General features: G+C 41.7%; 1 protein-coding gene across 2 annotated transcripts in view; it reads left to right on the top strand.

The window, feature by feature from the left end:
• The first annotated feature begins 36 nt into the window (after positions 1-36).
• The window catches only part of LOC143294729 (HEAT repeat-containing protein 1-like), a 72,649-nt gene continuing 51,066 nt past the window's right edge, over positions 37-21,619 (top strand). For both annotated transcript variants that reach the window (XM_076606176.1, XM_076606175.1), the window contains exons 1-16: positions 37-85; positions 1,292-1,478; positions 3,065-3,281; positions 3,752-3,896; positions 5,027-5,128; positions 5,600-5,860; positions 6,866-6,951; positions 7,680-7,952; positions 8,239-8,340; positions 9,551-9,770; positions 10,382-10,474; positions 11,874-11,959; positions 14,703-14,887; positions 17,461-17,570; positions 19,937-20,113; positions 20,796-20,955. In XM_076606176.1, coding sequence (XP_076462291.1) covers positions 1,334-1,478; positions 3,065-3,281; positions 3,752-3,896; positions 5,027-5,128; positions 5,600-5,860; positions 6,866-6,951; positions 7,680-7,952; positions 8,239-8,340; positions 9,551-9,770; positions 10,382-10,474; positions 11,874-11,959; positions 14,703-14,887; positions 17,461-17,570; positions 19,937-20,113; positions 20,796-20,955 — 2,362 coding nt within the window. In that variant the 5' untranslated portion in view covers positions 37-85; positions 1,292-1,333. The remainder of the gene's footprint in view (positions 86-1,291; positions 1,479-3,064; positions 3,282-3,751; positions 3,897-5,026; positions 5,129-5,599; positions 5,861-6,865; positions 6,952-7,679; positions 7,953-8,238; positions 8,341-9,550; positions 9,771-10,381; positions 10,475-11,873; positions 11,960-14,702; positions 14,888-17,460; positions 17,571-19,936; positions 20,114-20,795; positions 20,956-21,619) is intronic.

The raw sequence follows: 21,619 nt of genomic DNA, 5'->3' as shown, positions 1-21,619 counted from the left end.
ATTGGTCAGTTTTCCTTGGATTGACTTCCGTCTCACGCTACTTCCGCCACTATTCTGACACATGTGGTCGGTTTGGGAAAGTTTGGTAAGCGGTGTTATGTTTCTGTTTCAGTATGACGATATATGTAATCTATAGGGTTTGGAAGGCCCATAATGACCGTTTTTGATAGTCTTAAACTTAGGGTTTTTTATTTGGCGCTTACGGTTGATGTTGGCTGTACTGCAGGAGAACACAGTTTCCAAGTAAGAGGTTTTAGTTGTATTCTGTAGCAATCTCTGTACATTGCAAGAAACCATCAGGATTCAAAAGCTATAGAAGGACATGGAATTTTACCTTTATAATCACCTTTATTTCAAATAATATCAAGTAGAAATACAAGAACATTAGACGTAGAATGAACCAGCCGAGAATTTGATTGGATTTTTTCAGAAAAAATATGTATCGTTTCATACTAGCAGGTAATATGACAAGATTCCTCCTTAAACTTTTTTTTCCCCTATGTTTAAAATTGGCAGATGTAGTAGTAGTAGTAGTAGTAGTAGTAGTGTAGGGACTGTCATATGACTGCCTAGGCCTCACGGCCTTTTTTATATGTCCCCGTCAATATCGGCCCGCTTTTATTTGTGGGATACATATATATATGTTTTCTTTTACGTGTACTGTAATTCACTCGTCAAAGTCAATAAATTTTTCTTTTAAATTGATGCTCATGTCAAGGAGATGTTTGAACACATTAGTATTTTGTGCAAGTTATGTTTCAATAGGTAGTGCATTTTATATTTGTGCAGTTCTGTTAGCTAATAAATTTTTCGTTAGGTTAGTATTACAGTGCTCTTCACAAATTTTCATCATTGAATTTCTGGTACTCTCATGATCTGACATTCTAAATAGTAAAGATATTATTCACATTGACTTCATTATAGCAATTTAGCATTTTATACATTTCTATTAAATCCTCTCTAAGCCTTCTAGTTCTACTCTTTAATGAATGCAGATTTAAGTATATAATAAGTTTCTGTTGATAGCTCATAGATTTGCATTCTTTTAATAACTTAGTTGCTCTTCTTTGTACCTTTTCTATAGCTATAGATTGTCTCTTGGGGTATGGGTGCCACACAATATTACCATATTCTACTTGTGATCCAACCAATGCTTTACACAGTTTAAGAAATAATTTATACGTGATGTAGTAAAATAGTAGATCAGATGTCTCTGGCAATATTTTGATTGATGACATAATGTTGACAAATGTATTTTATGAATAATGAAATTCACAGATTTGTTTTCCAGGGTGCATTTGTTTTTGGGAGTGAAATTGAGTGAAAGATTACCATGGCGACATCCTTGGCACTGCAGCTGAAACAGCTGGCAGTGCCACAGACTCAGGCACTACTTGGCAGTGACACTGAGAAAGCATCCTTCCTTTATGATTCTAAGGAAGCGGCTGGCATTGATCGAGAAACATTTCATTATATTGGTAAGAATTATGGTGTTTTTGTTTTTTCTATTCCTTCTTCACATCAGTTCTTGTCTTTTTCATGGCAGTGCTACTGTTTGTATTCTTTGATCTTCTAATTTGTTGTTTTGATTTTGTTTATGGTTTGTTATGGTTTGTTCAGGTGGTTCTACTTTTTTTTTCAGTTGTTTTGCATGTATGTATACATGTCTGTATTTTAAAAAGTTTTGTTCTTTTCTTTTCTTTCATTTTCTTTTCATATATTATCCAGATTCTGAGTTCTGTATTAGTGAATGGCAACAGATACGGACTAGTAGTAATGCTGTTGACTGAAAATATAAATTATTTGTATTTGCATTACTCTTTGTCACAACAGATTTCTCTGTATGAAATTCGGCCTGCTCTCCCCAAGGAGAGCGTGTCACTACACTGACAGCGTCACCCATTTTGTGGTATTTTTTCTGCCTGCAATTTTATTTGTTTTCTTATCAAAGTGGATTTTTCTATAGATTTTTGCCAGGGAGAACCCTTTTGTTGCCATGGGTTTTTTTATGTGAGCTAAATGCATGTTGCACATGGGACCTTGGTTTATCAAGTCCTCCAAATAACTAGCATCCAGACCACCACTCAAGGTTGTGTGGGGGTGGTGGGGAGGGGGGCGGGGCAACTGGCGACTGCTGGTGTGATTCCAACCAGTGCGTTTAGATTCTCTCGCTTCCTGGGTGGACGCATCACCTAAGCCAACACTTCACAAGAGCATAACATATAACTTATAACTTATGCAAGTTCATGAATGTTTTGTGTGGTAATTGTGAAGTATCTGATTTCTCTTGCAACTCCTGCTTCTTATAAAATGATTAATTTACGTAAGTCAAGTGTTATTAGTTATTTGATATTGCATCAGAGTCAGACTGTATATATTGTAATGTATCTTGCAGTGGCACAACAGTTTTTTTTTTTTTACATTGTTATTACTATATTGTATACATGAAACCTGTAAGACTTCAGGACTCTAGTTTAGCCTTTGCTGGCTTCAGATAAAAGATTCTGGTATGTGCAAGGGGCATTGAAATAATTTTTAAACATCTGCCACCCCACATCTAAAAATCATAGAAAAAAAAAGGTGGCTCACACTTGCTTTCTCCTGTACACACACAACACAGCACAGTATTGTGCGTGTGTGTCTGTGTGTTCCTTTACCTTTATTTTCTTGTTGGTTAATTTACTATTATTGCCTTGTTTTTTGTTTTTGTGGTTGTTTTAAGATTTCATTTTATTTCTTTATCTATTTGCTTACATTTTTTAGATTTATTTACTTCTTCGTTCTAATATATATATATTCATTAATTTGATGACTTATATTCTGATATATATATATATTCATTAATTTGATGACTTATATATTTCTTGATATATCCTCTTTCCCCCCGCCCCTCAAGGCCTGACTAAGTGCTTTGGGTTACACAGCTGGTCAGGCATCTGTTTAGCAGATGTGGTGTAACATATATGGATTTGTCCCAATGCTGTGACGCCTCCCTGAGTAACTGAACTGAGCTGATCTCCCGTGCACACTACATGACTGTTATGTATTTTGATTTTCGCTGCAGGTCTCAATGGACTGGAGGAGCTGTCCACACTGGATGAAACGTTTGAGGAGTATGAGACGACCCTGTTCAGCTCCACGGCCTTGTTCTTTGAACGCAGTGTGGAGACCAAAGAGGTGAACGAGCAGCTGGATCGCAGTATCGACACCTTCCTGCTGAAGCTCTCTCCTTTCCTTCGCTTCACCTGTGCTCAGAACGCTCTGGAATGGCTCATACACAAGTAAGGAGTGGTGAAGAAAAAAAGTCGTGCATTACCATTGATGCAGTTCTCTTTAGTTCTGTGTATAGGTCTTATCATCTTTTGGCATGTGTTGTTATTGTTTTTGTTGTTGCTGGGGGGTTTTTTGTTTGTTTTTTGTCTTTTGTTTTTTTTGTTGCTTTTTTTTTTTCCTTTTCAGTTTTCTCTGAATGTGTGCATTAGTGCGTGATTTGTCATTGTATTTGGAAAAAATGTTCGCAGGAAAGCTAAAAATGAGTCCATTTACTTATTTCTTCAAGAGGAAGACCAGAGTTTCTGGCAGTAAAATGTTTAGTCTGATTTGAGCCTTTACACTGTGACTTTCTGTTTGTTTGTTTGTCTTGGTACCATTTTGCATCTAAGCAGTCTTTTGTTTTCTTCAGTGTTTTTTCTTAGTGTTTTATTACACTGGACTTTTGATTATATACGCAGTTTTAATGTCTTTGTTTCAGATACCGCATTCACCTGAACAATGTGGACAGCTTGGTTCAGAGTTTTCTGCCATACCATCTGACTGATCTGTTTCCCAGAATGTTGAAGCTGATCGACCTTAAAGCTCACAGGAACAAAAAGTGGGCATGGCTTCTACCTGTACAGGTCTGTGTTGTGTGTGTGTGTGTGTGTGTGTGTGTGTGTGTGTGTGTGTGAGAGAGAGAGAGAGAGAGAGAGAGGGAGGTAGTTCTGTGGGAGGGAGAGGGCTGATAAGGCATATATTGTTGTTCAGCATGTAATGTGTGGTGTATGTGTATGTGTTTTTTTTTAATGAATGTGGTTGTGTGTGTGTGTGTGTGTGTGTGTGTAATTGTAACTAATATAAATTCATTGTGCACATGATGGCCATCCTGCAACACAAAATTTATAAACACTCAAGGCAGTCATGCTTAGAGCGCATTTATGAACAAACACGATATAACAGCCTTTATAAACACACATGCTTACACAGCATTTTTAGGCACACATGCTTAGATACCATTAATAAATTCACATGCTTAAAGAACTTTGGGCAAGTCACCCTGCATTGACATTATCTCTACTATCATAAACACGCTATTCAACTTTAAAGAGCTTTCTTTTGTGAAGGGACCTTGAAATTCACTGACCTCTTGCTGCCGTGCACTCAGATACAGGGACAGATGCACACAACATCACAGGCTGGCACACCTGTAGACATCTACATTTGTGCATCAGTGTACATATTCACAAACACTTGCACAGAAGTGGCTGTATTCATGCACACACAATTAAGGCACATGTGCATGTACACACAAATAGTGAAATACAGATACACACATATCTCTTTGGATTCTTATGAATTCACTTGATTTCATACTCACCATACACACCACACACACACACACACACACACACACACACAACACACACACACACACACACACACATGAAGCACATGTGCATATAAACACACACAAACAAGCACACACTCTCACATTAATACACATGGAATGAATTCTTTAGCACCAGTTTGGTGTGCCAGATAATGAACACATACAAAAAGATCAGTGGCACAACATATATATAATAAACACTTGCCCATGTGTTACAAATACATACATACATGAAATGATACAACAGTTCCCTTCGGTGACTTGCTGAAGGTAAACAGTAGCAATATACTTATAATTACATATAAATATATTGTCCTGTGCAATATGATGATTTTTTTTTTTTCTAAATTTAATCTTTTTTTCTTTGCTTTGGTTCCACAGAAAAACAGAATACAACTTGCAAGACAGACACTGGTGAACCACTGTCGATCGGATCCAGCTTGTCTGTCCATCATCACAGACATGGTTCCTCGCTTCGTCACGGTCAGTTGTGTGGCTGGGGTGTGGTCTGTGTGAAAGTGTACATGCACTGTAAACTACATTGTAAAAAAACCTAGTATCAAATGTAAACGCCTAGTATTTGAAGTCACTCCAGATGCAATGTCCCTAACTTGCTTTTTTTCTTCCTTTTAATTGTTAATTTGTTGGCAGAGAATGGTAAGTTTGTCCCTGGACATTCATGCAACAGACAAAACTTATTAACAAAGAACATCCGAACGGTTCAGTGTATTCCAGGTTTCTAAAGAAAAAGAAAATGCTTGAAAAAAGAAATGACTGAACTCTACATACAGATTTCATATTAGTAGTGAAGTTTTTTCTTGTTTCTTTTTTCTTTGTTTTTTTTTTGTTTTTGTTTTTTTGTTGTTGCTTTTTCTCCATTAAGATTGCATTGCACAGTTATTTCTGAATTTTTGTCTGTGGTTTTTTTTGTTTTTGTTTTTTTTTTCCTGGCAGGTGTATGACAGTGACAGCAAAAACAGGGACGACCGCCTTCAGATGGTGATGAACTTTTACGGCATCACGCTCCTCGCCTTGGTGCAGTCGGGGCCAGTCACAGAGCGTCTTTTGTCGGCCATGTTGCCCGTGCTGTGCCGCGGGCTGAAGTCGAGCGTGAAGGACTACAAGGCGGCGTCCTATGTGGTGATGTCCTGCATCATGTGTAAAACCACCCTGAAGACCTCGCTCCTGGAGACTGTCATGAATGGAGTCTGCAAGGTCTGTGCATGTGGGGGGCGGGGGTGGGGTGCATGTTTGTGAGTGTGACTGTGGGTGTCGTTGTGTGTCTTTGTGTGTGTATACATGTGTGTGTGTGGGTGGTTGTTTGTGTGTGGGTGTAGGTGTGTGCATGTTTGTGGGTGTGACTGTGGGTGTCAGTGTGTGTGTGTTGCTTTGTGTGCATTTGTGGTTGAGTTTGTGGGTGTGGGTTTGTAAATGTGTGTGGGTGTGACTGTGGTGTCAGTGTGTGTGTTTGTGGGTGAGTGTTTGTGGGTGTGGGTTTGTAAATGTGTGTGGGTGTGAATGTGGGTGTCTGTGTGTTGTGATGTCTTCAGTGCAAGAATCGTGAAGACCATGCATTCAACAGCAACACCATAACCTGATTTATGTTTAGCATCACAAACTGTTCTCCACCATCTTCGTTACTCCCTGGGCCCTCACTCCAACCCCTTGTATATTGTTATTGTACTGGGTTGTTTCCTGTTAATAGGTGTTATCCATGACCTGTGTGTGTGTGTGTTTGTGTGTGTGTCTTTATGGACGATGATCTTGACTTTTGTATTACACAGATAGAGAAAGTTTAAAGAAAGTATTCTTGAGAATAACATGTTTTTGTAAGAGCGCAGATTCATACTGTGTGTGTGTCTGTGTGTGTGTGTGTGTGTGTGAGTAATGATGCTGTTGAATATAACACAGGCAGAAAAGATATGAGAGAATATTTCCTCAGAATATCATGTTTCTGTAGCAGAAATGTAGACTCCCTGTGTGTTTTTCTCTTTGAATTTCTACTTTTCTGAAAGGAGTGTCAGAATGATAAATGTTGATGAATGAGCACTAGATTAAGGCTTCACCATCTCACAGTTTTTTAGTTACTCTAACGGTTGAGTCAGTACTGTATTCTAAACAGTGCATGTAGAATAAATCACGTTTAGTGAGAAGAGACATGAGATGATATTGCTACAGGGAAAACCTGTGAATAATTTTTTTTCTTGTTATTCTCAACAGAACTTGGGTTCCTCCTTGATAAAGGAAGGAGTGAGTGTTCTGCTGATCATGTTCCAGTCTCAGGACATTGACACAATCACCAAAAAGTGAGTAGACCAGGGGACTTTTTTCTCCTCCCCACCCCCAACTTGTTTGATGTATTATTTTATTGTATTATAATGCTTTTTGTCACAACATATTACTTTGTGTGAAATTCGGGCTGTTCTCTCTGGGAAAAGTGCAGCGCCACTATTTTTTCTTCTTCTTTTTTTAAAATACTTTTTTTATTATCTGCAGCTATATATGTTTTATGCTCAGTGTGGAACTCACCCACTTGCAAGGGCAAGCCTTTTGCAGCTGCATATTGTATAATGTGTGCTAAGTGCATGCTACACACATGATCTTGGATCATCTTCGCAGGTGCTTATGTATACTGTATAGATAATATAAAAACATCTGAAATGCCTAAAAATAGGTATAAAAACATCAGATGCCTAAATAGAGATATATATAAAAATGTCTGAAATGCCTGCAGGTCCTTCAGAAGCCTCCACGAAAATATAGACATATATATCTCAGATGCCTAAATATAGACATATGAAAACATCTCAAATGCCTGAATATAGATAAAGATGACAACATTGCAGATGCCTAAATACAGAGACATAAAAACGCCTCAATTGCCGTGCAGGTCCTTCAGAAGCCTCCACGAAAATGTCTCTAATGCCTAAATATAGACATATGAAAACATCTCAAATGCCTGAATATAGATAAAGATGACAACATCGCAGATGCCTAAATACAGAGACATAAAAACGCCTCAATTGCCGTGCAGGTCCTTCAAACGCCTCCACCGATTGTGGGCCCTGCCCTCTACCCTGGCGGACCTGTCAGCCCAGTTTGAAGTCAGCCGCCTGGCGGCTGCCCTCTTCAAAAGGCTGATCCCCGCTGCCGTGAAAGGGGCGTCTGTGGACGCCATCAGTGGCACCAGCAGCAACTACAGCAGTGAGGACGATGCAGAGATGGCGCCTCCGCCACTGCTGCGTGTGGTTCATGACCTCCTGGCGCAGGTGTCCTTGGATACGTCCACCAGAACGCTGGCAGCCAGGTAGAGTTTGTTTGTGTGTGAGTGTGGGTGTCGGGGTAGTGATAGGCATGTGTGTGTGTGTTTGTGTCACTCTGTGTGTGTGTGTTCATGTGTGTGTGTGTTTTCTGTTTCAGTTTAGTTTCATGAGTTTGCTATCTCATGTGTTTTTGTTTGGTTGTTGTTTTGCGGGAGTGATTGTGTGTGTGTGTATGTGGAGTGTCGTTGAGTGGTTTTGATTTTGTCAGCCAGTGCATCACGTCACAGAGAGAATGTTAAAGCCATCCTGTTTGTCTGCTCTGTGCTTCAGGCTGTTCCTGGAGAGCTTTGTTCAGCACTGTGGCAGTGATGACATTGACAGAGAGGAAGCTGTCGGCCAGGTGAAGCAGTTGGTGCGTCTCTTTGAAACAAGGTAAGCTTGATGTGTCTGGCTGCAGAGTGTTTGCTTGCGTTCAGAGGTTGGGCTGTAGTGTGTGTGTTTGTGTGTGTGTGGTTGTGCATGTGAGTGTGTGTGTGTGTGTGTGTGTGTGTGTGAAGGGGTTGAACTTTGAAGTATTTTGGGTGTTTGTGCGTGTGGGATTGTTTTATGGAGCCCTGCATGTGAGGCATGAGTTGTCTTTAAATCCTCTGTTGTTTTTGTTTTGGCGAAACAAAAGTGAGAATATGTCTGATGGAACAGACAGAATAGCTATTTCTAAGATATTTTGATAATTGAAAAGGGGTTTCTTTCTCAAGTAGTTGTGTTATTATTTCCTGTTGTCTGTCTTTCAACAGCATTGCTAATTTGATAATCGAAAAGGGGTTTCTTTCTCAAATAGTTGTGTTATTATATCCAGTTGACTGTCTTTCAACAGCATTGCTAATTTGATAATTGAAAAGGGGTTTCTTTCTCAAACAATTGTGTTATTATTTCTTGTTGACTGTCTTTTAACAGCATTGCAAAACCACTGAAAACATGTTTTGATATTGTTTAACAAGGGTAATTGATGTGTAAATGAAACCTCTCAGAACATGAACATCTGCAGCAGCTGTTCTTCGTTTCTGTATTGACAATATATGTCCATATATTTGTTACTTCTTGACAGAGCTAACCGATATTTCATATGTGTGATTATGTGTCACATTATATGTTTTCATTTGGTTGATAACATACTTGTCCATACCAGTGTCAGTTTCTTGAGATTCTGAGGAATGTGTGTTATTCATATTTAATTGTTCATTCTCATTTTCATTTATTGTTTTTTTTTTTTGTTTGTTGTGGGTTTTTTTTTCATAATTAAACACTGCTGCTCATACCCATCACCCCTATCAATTTTTCAGGTGTCCTGATTACTTGGACACTATGTGTTATTCATATTTAATTATTTATCAGTTCTCTTTTACATTTCCTCCTTTTTTTTCTTTTTTTCTTCCCCCCCCCCCTGCCCCCCCCAGCCCCCCTCCCACCATCCCCTCTTAAACAAGCACTTCTAGTCGCAACCTCGAACCCCTGTTAATTTTTCTGGTATCCTGAATTGTTAGATGCTGCATGTTTTTCACATTTGGTGGTTCTTTCCTTTTTTTCATTTCCTCTTTTTTTTCTTCTTTTTTTCTTACGCAAGCACACCCTATCAATGTTTCAGGTACCCGGACTCTCTGGACGCTGCAGTGGACAGTGTGATGTCGTCCACAGAGGACGAGACGGAGCGTAGCGTGATCAAGGAGTTCCTGAACCTGACGGTGTCCTCTGTGCATCACCGCCTGGTTCCGGACAGCCAGACCACACTGGCCCTCAGCCTGCATCACCCCCGCTCCTCCGTGAGACTCAACGCGGTCACCTTCCTCATGGACACCCTGGACACCGTCAGTGGGGTTTTTTGTCTCTGTTTGTGTAGTGGTATTGGTTGTATATGTATATTTTTTTTTAATGAATAGAAAAAATGAAAGATTTTTAAAAAGGTAAAAAGAATAATGTATTGAAAAAAAGAGCAGATGTCTGATCTTCACACCAACCCTGCCTGCTAATCACACATGGAAAGCCCACCATAGGTTTCTGTAAAACATGAATAACAAAGAATGGGGAAAAAAGCGTGCAAAAAATATATTTTAAAAACCCAAAAAACTTTGAAACATAAACAATATGGATAAAAAAAGAGATGAAGATTACTGAATCGAATTCAAAGGAAGTGAATAAAAGAAGGAAAAAAAAAGAATGGAATTGAAATTATGGGTACTTTAGGTCGTAAATCTTTATTCAGCTCAGTCTTCCTTTCTTGTGAACTGAAATCATACAGCTCATCTTCATCGTTTTTATTGTATTCTACCTTTCATGAAGCGTAAGCAGATGAATCTCTATTCAGTGTGTGACTTGTGCAAACATACTGACCACTTTGTAAACATGTTTATTTCTTGTTTGCTTCTCCATGTCAACAGTGACCCACGTTTTACGTCTGTGTGTCTTTGTTGTTTCTCAGATCGACGACAAAAACTCAGTGAAGGAATCTTTCTTGGCCCGACTGCAAGATGACAATGTGGACGTGGTTCGAGTGCTGCTGAAAAATCCACAGGTAACTAGAAGTCTCTGACACTAGAAGGGCTGGTATGATGCTTGGCTGTATCATGATGTAATTGAAAAGGACACGCAGTTAGAAGACACTAAAAGGTTAACAGACTGTTCTCATCCACGCTTGAGAAATCGGAGCGAGCAGAGTTGTGGAACGGTGGCAGAGTGGTAACACGTCCACCTATGAAGCGAGAAAATCTGAGTGCACGGGGTTCGAATCCCATACGCACCTGCACTTTCTCCCTCTCATCTGGACCTTGAGTGGTTGTCTGTGTGCTAGTCAGTCGGATGATGTGAAAAGGTCCCTGGTGTAGCATGCACTTAGCATACGTAAAGGAACCCAGTGCAGCAAAAAGGGTTGTACATGGCCAATTTTTCGTAGAGAATCTACTTTTGTAGGAAAAACAGCTATACTTGCAGGCAGAATAAGGCAGCCTGAATTTGATTGAGAGAAATCTGTTGTGACAGAAGATTAATGCAATGCAATGCAATACAGTGCAATGCAATGCAATACAATACAATGCAGTACATTACATTACAATACAGTGTAGTGCAGCGCAACACAATACAATACAATACAATACATTTATTGACATTTCTGCCCTCCACTTAGTGGAATGTTTTCATTTTTGGAAACAGAGTGGATGTGTAAAGGGTGGTGGTATAAAAATATATTAGAAAAATTTTTAAAAGACAAAAATATCAAATCAGTTTCCTCTCTCACAAGAATATGTTACTTCAATCCAAAGCGACATAACATTTCCTGTTAGCATGCACACAGGATAATTGGAATGGAAAGAGACGTTTTGGGGGGTTTGTTTGTCTCTGCCCTGTATTGACTTGCGTGAAAAATGATAGAAAGTGGTGTGCAGCAATGACCAGAATTTGTGTGCTCTTTGAGAAGTGAACATTACTGTGCTTGTCTTCTGTTCCATGATTAACGCCCCAAATATCCTAGCCAATAGCAGGATGTCCTCTCAAACTATGTATAGTTTGCAGCACGCACATAAAAGAACCCACAGCAACAAAATAGTTGTCCCTGGCGAAATTCTGTATAAAAAATCCACTTTGATAGTAAAAACAAACAAACACGCTTGCAGATGGGAAAAAGAAAAAAAAAATATGTGGGTGGGGCTTCATTGTGGTGACACACTCTCCCCACGGAGAGCAGCTGGAATTTCACACAGAGAAATATTTTGTGACCAAAAAGTAATACAGTACAATACAATACAATTGCAACACAATGCAGTACAACACATTCAGTACAATATTGCAGGATGCCCTCTCAGACTATTTATTGCAGGAGTTGTACCAAAACCATAGACGGTTTCCAAGAAATTGTCAGTGGGTGATCATTAAAGTGCAGAGTCTAGTCACTGGTTTCATGTGTTTCACTGTTGCAGAAACTGTGGTCTGTGTTTGAGGATAAGTCGGAGCTGACCTCTGCCCTTCTGGCCAGGCTGAAATCCGTGGACACCAACGTCAACAAGTATGTCATCAACATTCAGGCTTATTACATCTGAACATTGTAACTAACAAGCGAATTATCACTGTTTTTTACATCTCAGCATAATAATTAACAACCATTCTGTTTAAACACTATTCTGTGACTGATAAGTGAGAAATGAATATTCAGGTTTATTACTCTGGTTGTCATAACTAAAAAAATGAGTGAACTGAATTTACTCTAGATTTCAAGATTGTTTGAATTCTGCGGGTTTAATTTTCACTTTAGGAGACATGGAGTCATGATTTTTTGTGCCCTGCAAGTGTCTTTCTGATTGTGTTTTCTTTAGACGTTTGGTTTGTTAGAGTTTTGTACATTGTATTCGTTGTTGTGGTACGTGGGGGAAAGAAACGAAGCAGACAGTTGCAGTGAGAAGAGAGAGAAAGGTTTAGACACAGGGAAAGGAGGAGATACTGAGAGAGAAAGATACCGAGATAGTGGAGAGACAGGAGGAAGACAGAGATAATGAGAGGAGAGAGAGAAAGATAGCGAGATAGTGGAGAGACAGGAGGAAGACAGAGATAATGAGAGGAGAGAGAGAAAGATACCGAGATAGTGGAGAGACAGGAGGAAGACAGAGATAATGAGAGAGAAAGATACTGAGATAGTGGAGAGACAGGAGGAAGACAGAGATAATGAGAGGAGAGAGAGAAAGATACCGAGATAGTGGAGAGACAGGAGGAAGACAGAGATAATGAGAGGAGAGAGAGAAAGATACCGAGATAGTGGAGAGACAGGAGGAAGACAGAGATAATGAGAGGAGAGAGAGAAAGATACCGAGATAGTGGAGAGACAGGAGGAAGACAGAGATAATGAGAGGAGAGAGAGAAAGATACCGAGATAGTGGAGAGACAGGAGGAAGACAGAGATAATGAGAGGAGAGAGAGAAAGATACCGAGATAGTGGAGAGACAGGAGGAAGACAGAGATAATGAGAGGAGAGAGAGAAAGATACCGAGATAGTGGAGAGACAGGGGGAAGACAGAGATAATGAGAGGAGAGAGAGAAAGATAGCGAGATAGTGGAGAGACAGGAGGAAGACAGAGATAATGAGAGGAGAGAGAGAAAGATACCGAGATAGTGGAGAGAAAGGAGGAAGACAGAGATAATGAGAGAGAGAAAGATACCGAGATAGTGGAGAGACAGGAGGAAGACAGAGATAATGAGAGGAGAGAGAGAAAGATACCGAGATAGTGGAGAGACAGGAGGAAGACAGAGATAATGAGAGGAGAGAGAGAAAGATACCGAGATAGTGGAGAGACAGGAGGAAGACAGAGATAATGAGAGGAGAGTGAAAAGAGAGAAATAGGGTTAATATGGCTTGACAACACACATGATTCAGATCGAACACGGCGTGTCTGAGAAAGGTAATGAGAAGAGAGAGAAAGATAGAGATTGTGGAGAGAAAGGAGGAAGACAGAGATAGTGAGAGGATAGAGAGAAAGAATCAGATTGTGAAAAGAAAGGAGGAAAGTAGAGGCAACAAGAAATATTCAGAAATAGTGGAAATAAAGAAGGAAGATAAAGAGAGATAGTGGAGAGAGAGAAGGAAGATACAGAGAGACAGTTGAGAGAGAGAGAAGGTAGATAAAGGTAATGAGAAGAGAGAGAGAGAGAAAGACTCAGTGATGGGGAGAGAAAGAAGGAAGATAAAGAGAGTGGAGAGACAGAGAAGGAAGATACAGAGAGACAGTTGAGAGAAAGAAGGAAGAGAAAGGTAATGAGAAGAGAGAGAGAGAAAGATTCAGTGATGGGGAGAGAGAGAAGGAAGATAAAGAGAGATAATGGAGAGACAGAGAAGGAAGATACAGAGAGACAGTTGAGAGAAAGAAGGAAGAGAAAGGTAATGAGAAGAGAGAGAGAGAAAGATTCAGTGATGGGGAGAGAAAGAAGGAAGATAAAGATAGGGAAGACAGTGAGAAGGAAGATACAGAGAGATAGTGGAGAGAAAGAAGGTAGATAAAGGTAATGAGAAGAGAGAGAGAGAGAAAGACTCAGTGATGGGGAGAGAAAGAAGGAAGATAAAGACAGTGAAGAGAGTGAGAAGGAAGATACAGAGAGATAGTGGAGAGAAAGAAGGAAGAGAAAGGTAATGAGAAGAGAGAGAAAGATTCAGTGATGGGGAGAGAAAGAAGGAAGATAAAGATAGGGAAGACAGTGAGAAGGAAGATACAGAGAGATAGTAGAGAGAAAGAAGGAAGAGAAAGATAGTGAAGAGAGTGAGAAGGAAGATACAGAGAAATAGTGGAGAGAAAGAAGGTAGATAAAGACAGTGAAGAGAGTGAGAAGGAAGATACAGAGAGATAGTGGAGAGAAAGAAGGAAGAGAAAGGTTATGAGAAGAGAGAGAGAGAGAAAGATTCAGTGATGGGGAGAGAAAGAAGGAAGATAAAGATAGTGAAGAGAGTGAGAAGGAAGATACAGAGAGATAGTTGAGAGAAAGAAGGAAGAGAAAGGTAATGAGAAGAGAAAGATTCAGTGATGGGGAGAGAAAGAAGGAAGATAAAGATAGTGAAGAGAGTGAGAAGGAAGATACAGAGAGATAGTAGAGAGAAAAAAGTAAGAGAAAGATAATGAGAAGAAAAAGATTCAGAGATGGAGGAGAGAGAGAAGGAGCTTGAAGGAGAGAGAAAGATAGAGAGAGGAGGAAAGACAGAGGAGAGGAGAAAGATACAGTAATAATAAGAAGAAAAGAGTGGTGATCATGTGTGGCGTTGCTGTGTGCAGGGTGACACAGGTGAGAGAGGTGATGGGGGTTCTGTCCCACGGCCCCGCCTCCCCTGTCCTGGAGACGGTGGTGCTGTCCTGTCTGCCGCTGTGCTCGCCCCACCCCTCCCTGCCGGAGTTGGCCCAGCATGTCCTGTCCTCCACTCTGGCGGCCAGCAGCTCTCTCCTGTCTCACCTGAAGAAAGGTGATAGTGGGTGGGGAGTGGGAGGAGGATGGTGATGATAGCAGATGTGATTGTGGTATCATGGTTATGTATAGTGTGGTAGTCTTCTTCTTCTTCTGCGTTCGTGGGCTGCAACTCCCACGTTCACTCTTATGCACACAAGTGGGCTTTTACGTGTATGACCGTTTTTACCCCACCATGTAGGCAGCCATACTCCTTTTTCGGGGGTGTGCATGCTGGGTATGTTCTTGTTTCCATAACCCACCGAACGCTGACATGGATTACAGGATCTTTAACGTGCGTATTTGATCTTCTGCTTGCATGTACACACGAAGGGGGTTCAGGCACTAGCAGGTCTGCACATATGTTGACCTGGGAGATCGTAAAAATCTCCACCCTTTACCCACCAGGCGCCGTCACCGTGATTCGAACCCGGGACCCTCAGATTGACAGTCCAATGCTTTAACCACTCGGCTATTGCGCCCGTCTGTGGTAGCCTGATTTCTGTGATGATGAATGTGATAACATAGGCCGGCACACAGATGTGTGTTTTGTTAATTGGTATCTCAGTGTGTTCTTGTTTCAGTGAAAGTTACCACTGAGCCATGTTTGAGTTACAATCCATAATTTGTGTAAAATCATAAAGAATGTAAAAAGTTCTTGCCAGCTTTCCTTGCTACAACAAAAAGCAAACTCCTTTTTTTTTTTTTAGGTAGAGAAGGAAAGAAAATAGCCAATAGTTAATGAAATATCCAGTTAGTACAAAATGACTAGAAACTTGAGAATCTGGTTATAAAAAGGTGTTAGGAAAAAAAATAGATGTCTTCATCAGCAAAGTCAGTAGGTATCCACAAAATTTAACTGGGAAAAATGGCAACTCTTCACAGACATATGATTTGGGTCAGAGATAAACGAATTCCATGAACCATATTCAGGATGTTTATGTATTAGGTATTTACCCAAATGAAGGTGACTGTTGTGAAGCTGATGTAATACTAACAACAGAAATGCATTGATAAAAAGAAAGACTAAAACACAATGTTGTAGTTCACACAGTGAAACCTTTTTGATTGAATTGGCTCATTTTATGTCATCAGTACACATTGACTTCAAGTAAGTGTTTGATTACACATACTATACAGTACACATTGACTTCAAGTAAATGTTTGATTACACATACTATACAGTACACATTGACTTCAAATAAGTGTTTGATTACACATACTATACAGTACACATTGACTTCAAATAAGTGTTTGATTACACATACTATACAGTACACATTGACTTCAAGTAAGTGTTTGATTACACATAATATACAGTACACATTGACTTCAAATAAGTGTTTGATTACACATACTATACAGTACACATTGACTTCAAATAAGTGTTTGATTACACATACTATACAGTACACATTGACTTCAAATAAGTGTTTGATTACACATACTATACAGTACACATTGACTTCAAATAAGTGTTTGATTACACATACTATACAGTACACATTGACTTCAAATAAGTGTTTGATTACACATACTATACAGTACACATTGACTTCAAATAAGTGTTTGATTACACATACTGTACAGTACACATTGACTTCAAATAAGTGTTTGATTACACATACTATACAGTGCACATTGACTTCAAATAAGTGTTTGATTACACATACTATACAGTACACATTGACTTCAAATAAGTGTTTGATTACACATACTGTACAGTACACATTGACTTCAAGTAAGTGTTTGATTACACATACTATACAGTACACATTGACTTCAAATAAGTGTTTGATTACACATACTATACAGTACACATTGACTTCAAATAAGTGTTTGATTACACATACTATACAGTACACATTGACTTCAAATAAGTGTTTGATTACACATACTATACAGTACACATTGACTTCAAGTAAGTGTTTGATTACACATACTGTACAATGACCCACTGGTGCGGACTCTGGGAGGGGTCTGATTCCCTGTCCTGTGCAAACTACTTGTCAGCCCATGCAGATAAATCAAAAGAAGCTGGGGCTAGTAGCCTCCTTTAGTATGTTACCTGCATTGTGTAAACTTACAAATGCATGATTTAATTTTCCAGCACCAGTGTGTGGGCTTTTTCTTCCATGCTTTAGATCAGCAGGGGCTGACGGGTGCAATAGCGGAGTGGTTAAAGTGTTAGACTTTCAATCTGAGGGTCCCGGGTTCGAATCTTGGTAATGGTGCCTGGTGAGTAAAGGTGGAGATTTTTCTGATCTCCCAGGTCAACATATGTGCAGATCTGCTTGTGCCTGAACCCCCTTCATGCATATACGCAAGCAGAAGATCAAATGCGCACATTAAAGATCCTGTAATCCATATCAGCGTTCGGTGGGTTATGAAAACAAAAACATACCCAGCGTGCACACCCCTTAAAATGGAGTATGGCTGCTTACATGGCAGGGTAAAAACGGTCATACACGTAAAGGCCCACATGTGTACATACGAGTGAATGTGGGAGTTGCAGCCCAGGAAGGGAAAAGAAGAGCAGTGGGGGAAAGAGTCAGTGTTGTTCTGACACTGTGAGTTGTGTGTGGGTTGCAGTGTGGCTGCCTAAACTGAAGGGGAAGGTGGGTGAGGAGGACCTGCTGGCACTGAACCTGGCCCTCTTTGACTCGGTGGCTGAGGCAGCAGTGCAGGATTCACCTGTCCAGGTGAGTGTCTGTGTGAAAGGTGTGTGGGGAGGAAGGAGGGGGGTGTCATGGATTCACCTGTCCAGGTGAGTGTCTGTGTGAAAGGTGTGTGTGTGTGTGTGGGGGGGGGGGGTGTCATGGATTCACCTGTCCAGGTGAGTGTCTGTGTGAAAGGTGTGTGGGGAGGTAGGGGGAGGGTTGAGGGCGTGGATTCACCTGTCCAGGTGAGTGTCTGTGTGAAAGGTGTATGGGGAGGAAGGGGGGGGGGGGTGTCACGGATTCACCTGTCCAGGTGAGTGTCTGTGTGAAAGGTGTGTGTGTGTGTGTGTGGGGGGGGGGGGGGGGGTGTCATGGATTCACCTGTCCAGGTGAGTGTCTGTGTGAAAGGTGTGTGGGGAGGTAGGGGGGAGGGTTGAGGGCGTGGAGTCACCTGTCCAGGTGAGTGTCTGTGTGAAAGGTGTGTGGGGAGGTAGGGGGGAGGGTTGAGGGCGTGGATTCACCTGTCCAGGTGAGGTGTGTGAAAGGTGTGTGGGGAGGTAGGGGGGAGTGTTGAGGGCGTGGATTCACCTGTCCAGGTGAGGTGTGTGAAAGGTGTGTGGGGAGGTAGGGGGGAGGGTTGAGGGCGTGGATTCACCTGTCCAGGTGAGGTGTGTGAAAGGTGTGTGGGGAGGTAGGGGGGAGGGTTGAGGGCGTGGAGTCACCTGTCCAGGTGAGGTGTGTGAAAGGTGTGTGGGGAGGTAGGGGGGAGGGTTGAGGGCGTGGAGTCACCTGTCCAGGTGAGTGTCTGTGTGAAAGGTGTGTGGGGAGGTAGGGGGGAGGGTTGAGGGCGTGGAGTCACCTGTCCAGGTGAGTGTCTGTGTGAAAGGTGTGTGGGGAGGTAGGGGGGAGGGTTGAGGGCATGGAGTCACCTGTCAAGTTGAGGTGTGTGAAATGTAGGGGAGAGGGTCTTGGGTTCACCTGTCATGGTGAGGTGTCTTTTTTCCAAATATTTTTTTTTCTGTTTTGCTTATTGCTTGCTGTAGCTGCAGGGAAAGCTGTTTTTGGAGGTGCACCATGCAGAGCCTGTACACACACATGTGTGTGTGTGTGTGTATATGTGTGTGAGTTTGTTTCACTGTGTGTGTGTGTGTGTGTGTGTGTGTGTGTGTTACTGTATATTTTTCCTACTCATTCATTGTTTTCCACAGGTGATGGAGAAGCTGTTTACGGAGATGATGTTTTCCACAGGTGATGGAGAAGCTGTTTACAGAGATGATGTTTTCCACAGGTGATGGAGAGGCTGTTTACAGAGATGATGTTTTCCACAGGTGATGGAGAGGCTGTTTACAGAGATGATGTTTTCCACAGGTGATGGAGAAGCTGTTTACGGAGATGATGCTTTCCACAGGTGATGGAGAAGTTGTTTACGGAGATGATGTTTTCCACAGGTGATGGAGAAGCTGTTTACGGAGATGATGTTTTCCACAGGTGATGGAGAAGCTGTTTACGGAGATGATGTTTTCCACAGGTGATGGAGAAGTTGTTTACGGAGATGATGTTTTCCACAGGTGATGGAGAAGCTGTTTACGGAGATGATGTTTTCCACAGGTGATGGAGAAGCTGTTTACGGAGATGATGTTTTCCACAGGTGATGGAGAAGCTGTTTACGGAGATGATGTTTTCCACAGGTGATGGAGAAGCTGTTTACGGAGATGATGTTTTCCACAGGTGATGGAGAAGCTGTTTACGGAGATGATGTTTTCCACAGGTGATGGAGAGGCTGTTTATGGAGATGATGTTTTCCACAGGTGATGGAGAGGCTGTTTACGGAGATGATGTTTTCCACAGGTGATGGAGAAGCTGTTTACGGAGATGATGTTTTCCACAGGTGATGGAGAGGCTGTTTACGGAGATGATGTTTTCCACAGGTGATGGAGAGGCTGTTTATGGAGATGATGTTTTCCACAGGTGATGGAGAGGCTGTTTACGGAGATGATGTTTTCCACAGGTGATGGAGAGGCTGTTTACGGAGGTGATGTTTTCCACAGGTGATGGAGAAGCTGTTTACGGAGATGATGTTTTCCACAGGTGATGGAGAAGCTGTTTATGGAGATGATGTTTTCCACAGGTGATGGAGAAGCTGTTTACGGAGATGATGTTTTCCACAGGCAATGGAGAAGCTGTTTACGGAGATGATGTTTTCCACAGGTGATGGAGAAGCTGTTTATGGAGATGATGTTTTCCACAGGTGATGGAGAAGCTGTTTACGGAGATGATGTTTTCCACAGGTGATGGAGAGGCTGTTTACGGAGATGATGTTTTCCACAGGTGATGGAGAGGCTGTTTACGGAGATGATGTTTTCCACAGGTGATGGAGAAGCTGTTTACGGAGATGATGTTTTCCACAGGTGATGGAGAAGCTGTTTACGGAGATGACGACGTTGTCCACCCATCGCCAGAAGTGTCTGTCATTCCTGCTGCTGGAGGTGACTCTCAGGCTGACCCAGAGAGTGACGGACCCTGACGCCGTCAGCCGACTGAAGCTGCTCTTCTGCCACATGCTTGACTCCCTTCTTCAGGAAAAGGTCAGGGAAATTTCTTTCCTCCCCTCTCCCCTCCTGTAAAGACACAAATCACAGGATACTTTAGAGATAATAGAAATTCGTCTGTGGTGTGAACAAAACACATGAAGAGTACATGAGAATCACAGTCGTTCACCATGTGTACATGCTCTTTTTCCCCCCACTCTTTTTTTCTGTCAATGAAGAAAGGCATGTGCAGCATCAAAACAGAAAGAAAAAAAAAGAAAGGGTGCACAAACACACACACACAGAGGTGTGCGTGCACAAACACACACACACACACACTGAGCACACACTGGACACATACACACACCCAACATACACACTCTCCACACACACACACACTCGCCAATTCAAAAAAGAAGCAAAGTTATAACAGTGTTTGCAGGTACAGGCATGTGCATTGCCCTCAGAAACCCCCCACACCCATTCCCACCCTTCTGTAAAATACCAACCTTTGTAAGCTCCCCTTCTCTCTGCCCCTCCTCCTCCTCCTCCTCCTCCTCCCCTCAGCTTCAAGCATTTTCCCAGACTCTTAGACCTGGGGGGGTTGGGGCATGAGGGGGGACCTTTGTTTTGATTTAAATAAACTTTAATTTTTCAACAGTACACACACACGTCATGAGTACAAGCAGAGACGAAAAAAGAGCACCAACAAAGTCCAGTTTTTGTTTTCATTGAACAGAAGCTGCTGAGTCGACAGCTGAGTGGCTTCAGCCCTCCTGAGTTGGTCGTCTCTGAGGTCATCGCGCAGGTGGGCAAAGGTCGGCGGCTACCTGCCGCCTGGTGGACTGACCTCATCGCGACCTGGACGGCTTCCTGTGTCGTCCCACAGGAGATGAAAGGTATGCTTGGGCAGGAGGAAACTTGCCTTCAGTTGCTGTCATTGAAGATGGGTGCAATATCCGAGTGGTTAAAGCGTTGGACTGTCAATCTGAGGGTCCCGGGTTCGAATCACGGTGACGGCGCCTGGTGGGTAAAGGGTGGAGATTTTTCTGATCTCCCAGGTCAACATATGTGCAGACCTGCTAGTGCCTGAGCCCCCTTCGTGTGTATATGCAAGCAGAAGATCAAATACGCACGTTAAAGATCCTGTAATCCATGTCAGCGTTCGGTGGGTTATGGAAACAAGAACATACCCAGCATGCACACCCCCGAAAACAGAGTATGGCTGCCTACATGGCGGGGTAAAAACAGTCATACACGTAAAAGCCCACTCGTGTGCATACGAGTGAACGGAGAAGAAGAAGAAGAGCTGTCAATGAAGTGCAGCTGGAACATATTCATCTCAGCATAACTGCATTTGTGTAATGTTCACCAGCTGTCAAACGAAAGCTAACGAAAAATAATAGATCACATGCTAGAGCACGGTATAAGCTATTAACATGTTGTTTTTGCTTATGTGTGGTGTTTATGTGTGCATGTATATTGTTTTCTGAATGAAGATTTGTTCAAAGAAGTTTGGGCAGGTAAAGAGGAGTTGGAAAAAAAAGGTTCATGCAATAAACT

Source organism: Babylonia areolata, chromosome 20 (genome assembly GCF_041734735.1).
Source record: "Babylonia areolata isolate BAREFJ2019XMU chromosome 20, ASM4173473v1, whole genome shotgun sequence".
Classification (NCBI taxonomy): Eukaryota; Metazoa; Mollusca; class Gastropoda; order Neogastropoda; family Buccinidae; genus Babylonia; species Babylonia areolata.
The sequence above is the reverse complement of the archived record's forward strand: the minus strand, read 5'-3'. Positions and strand labels throughout refer to the sequence as shown.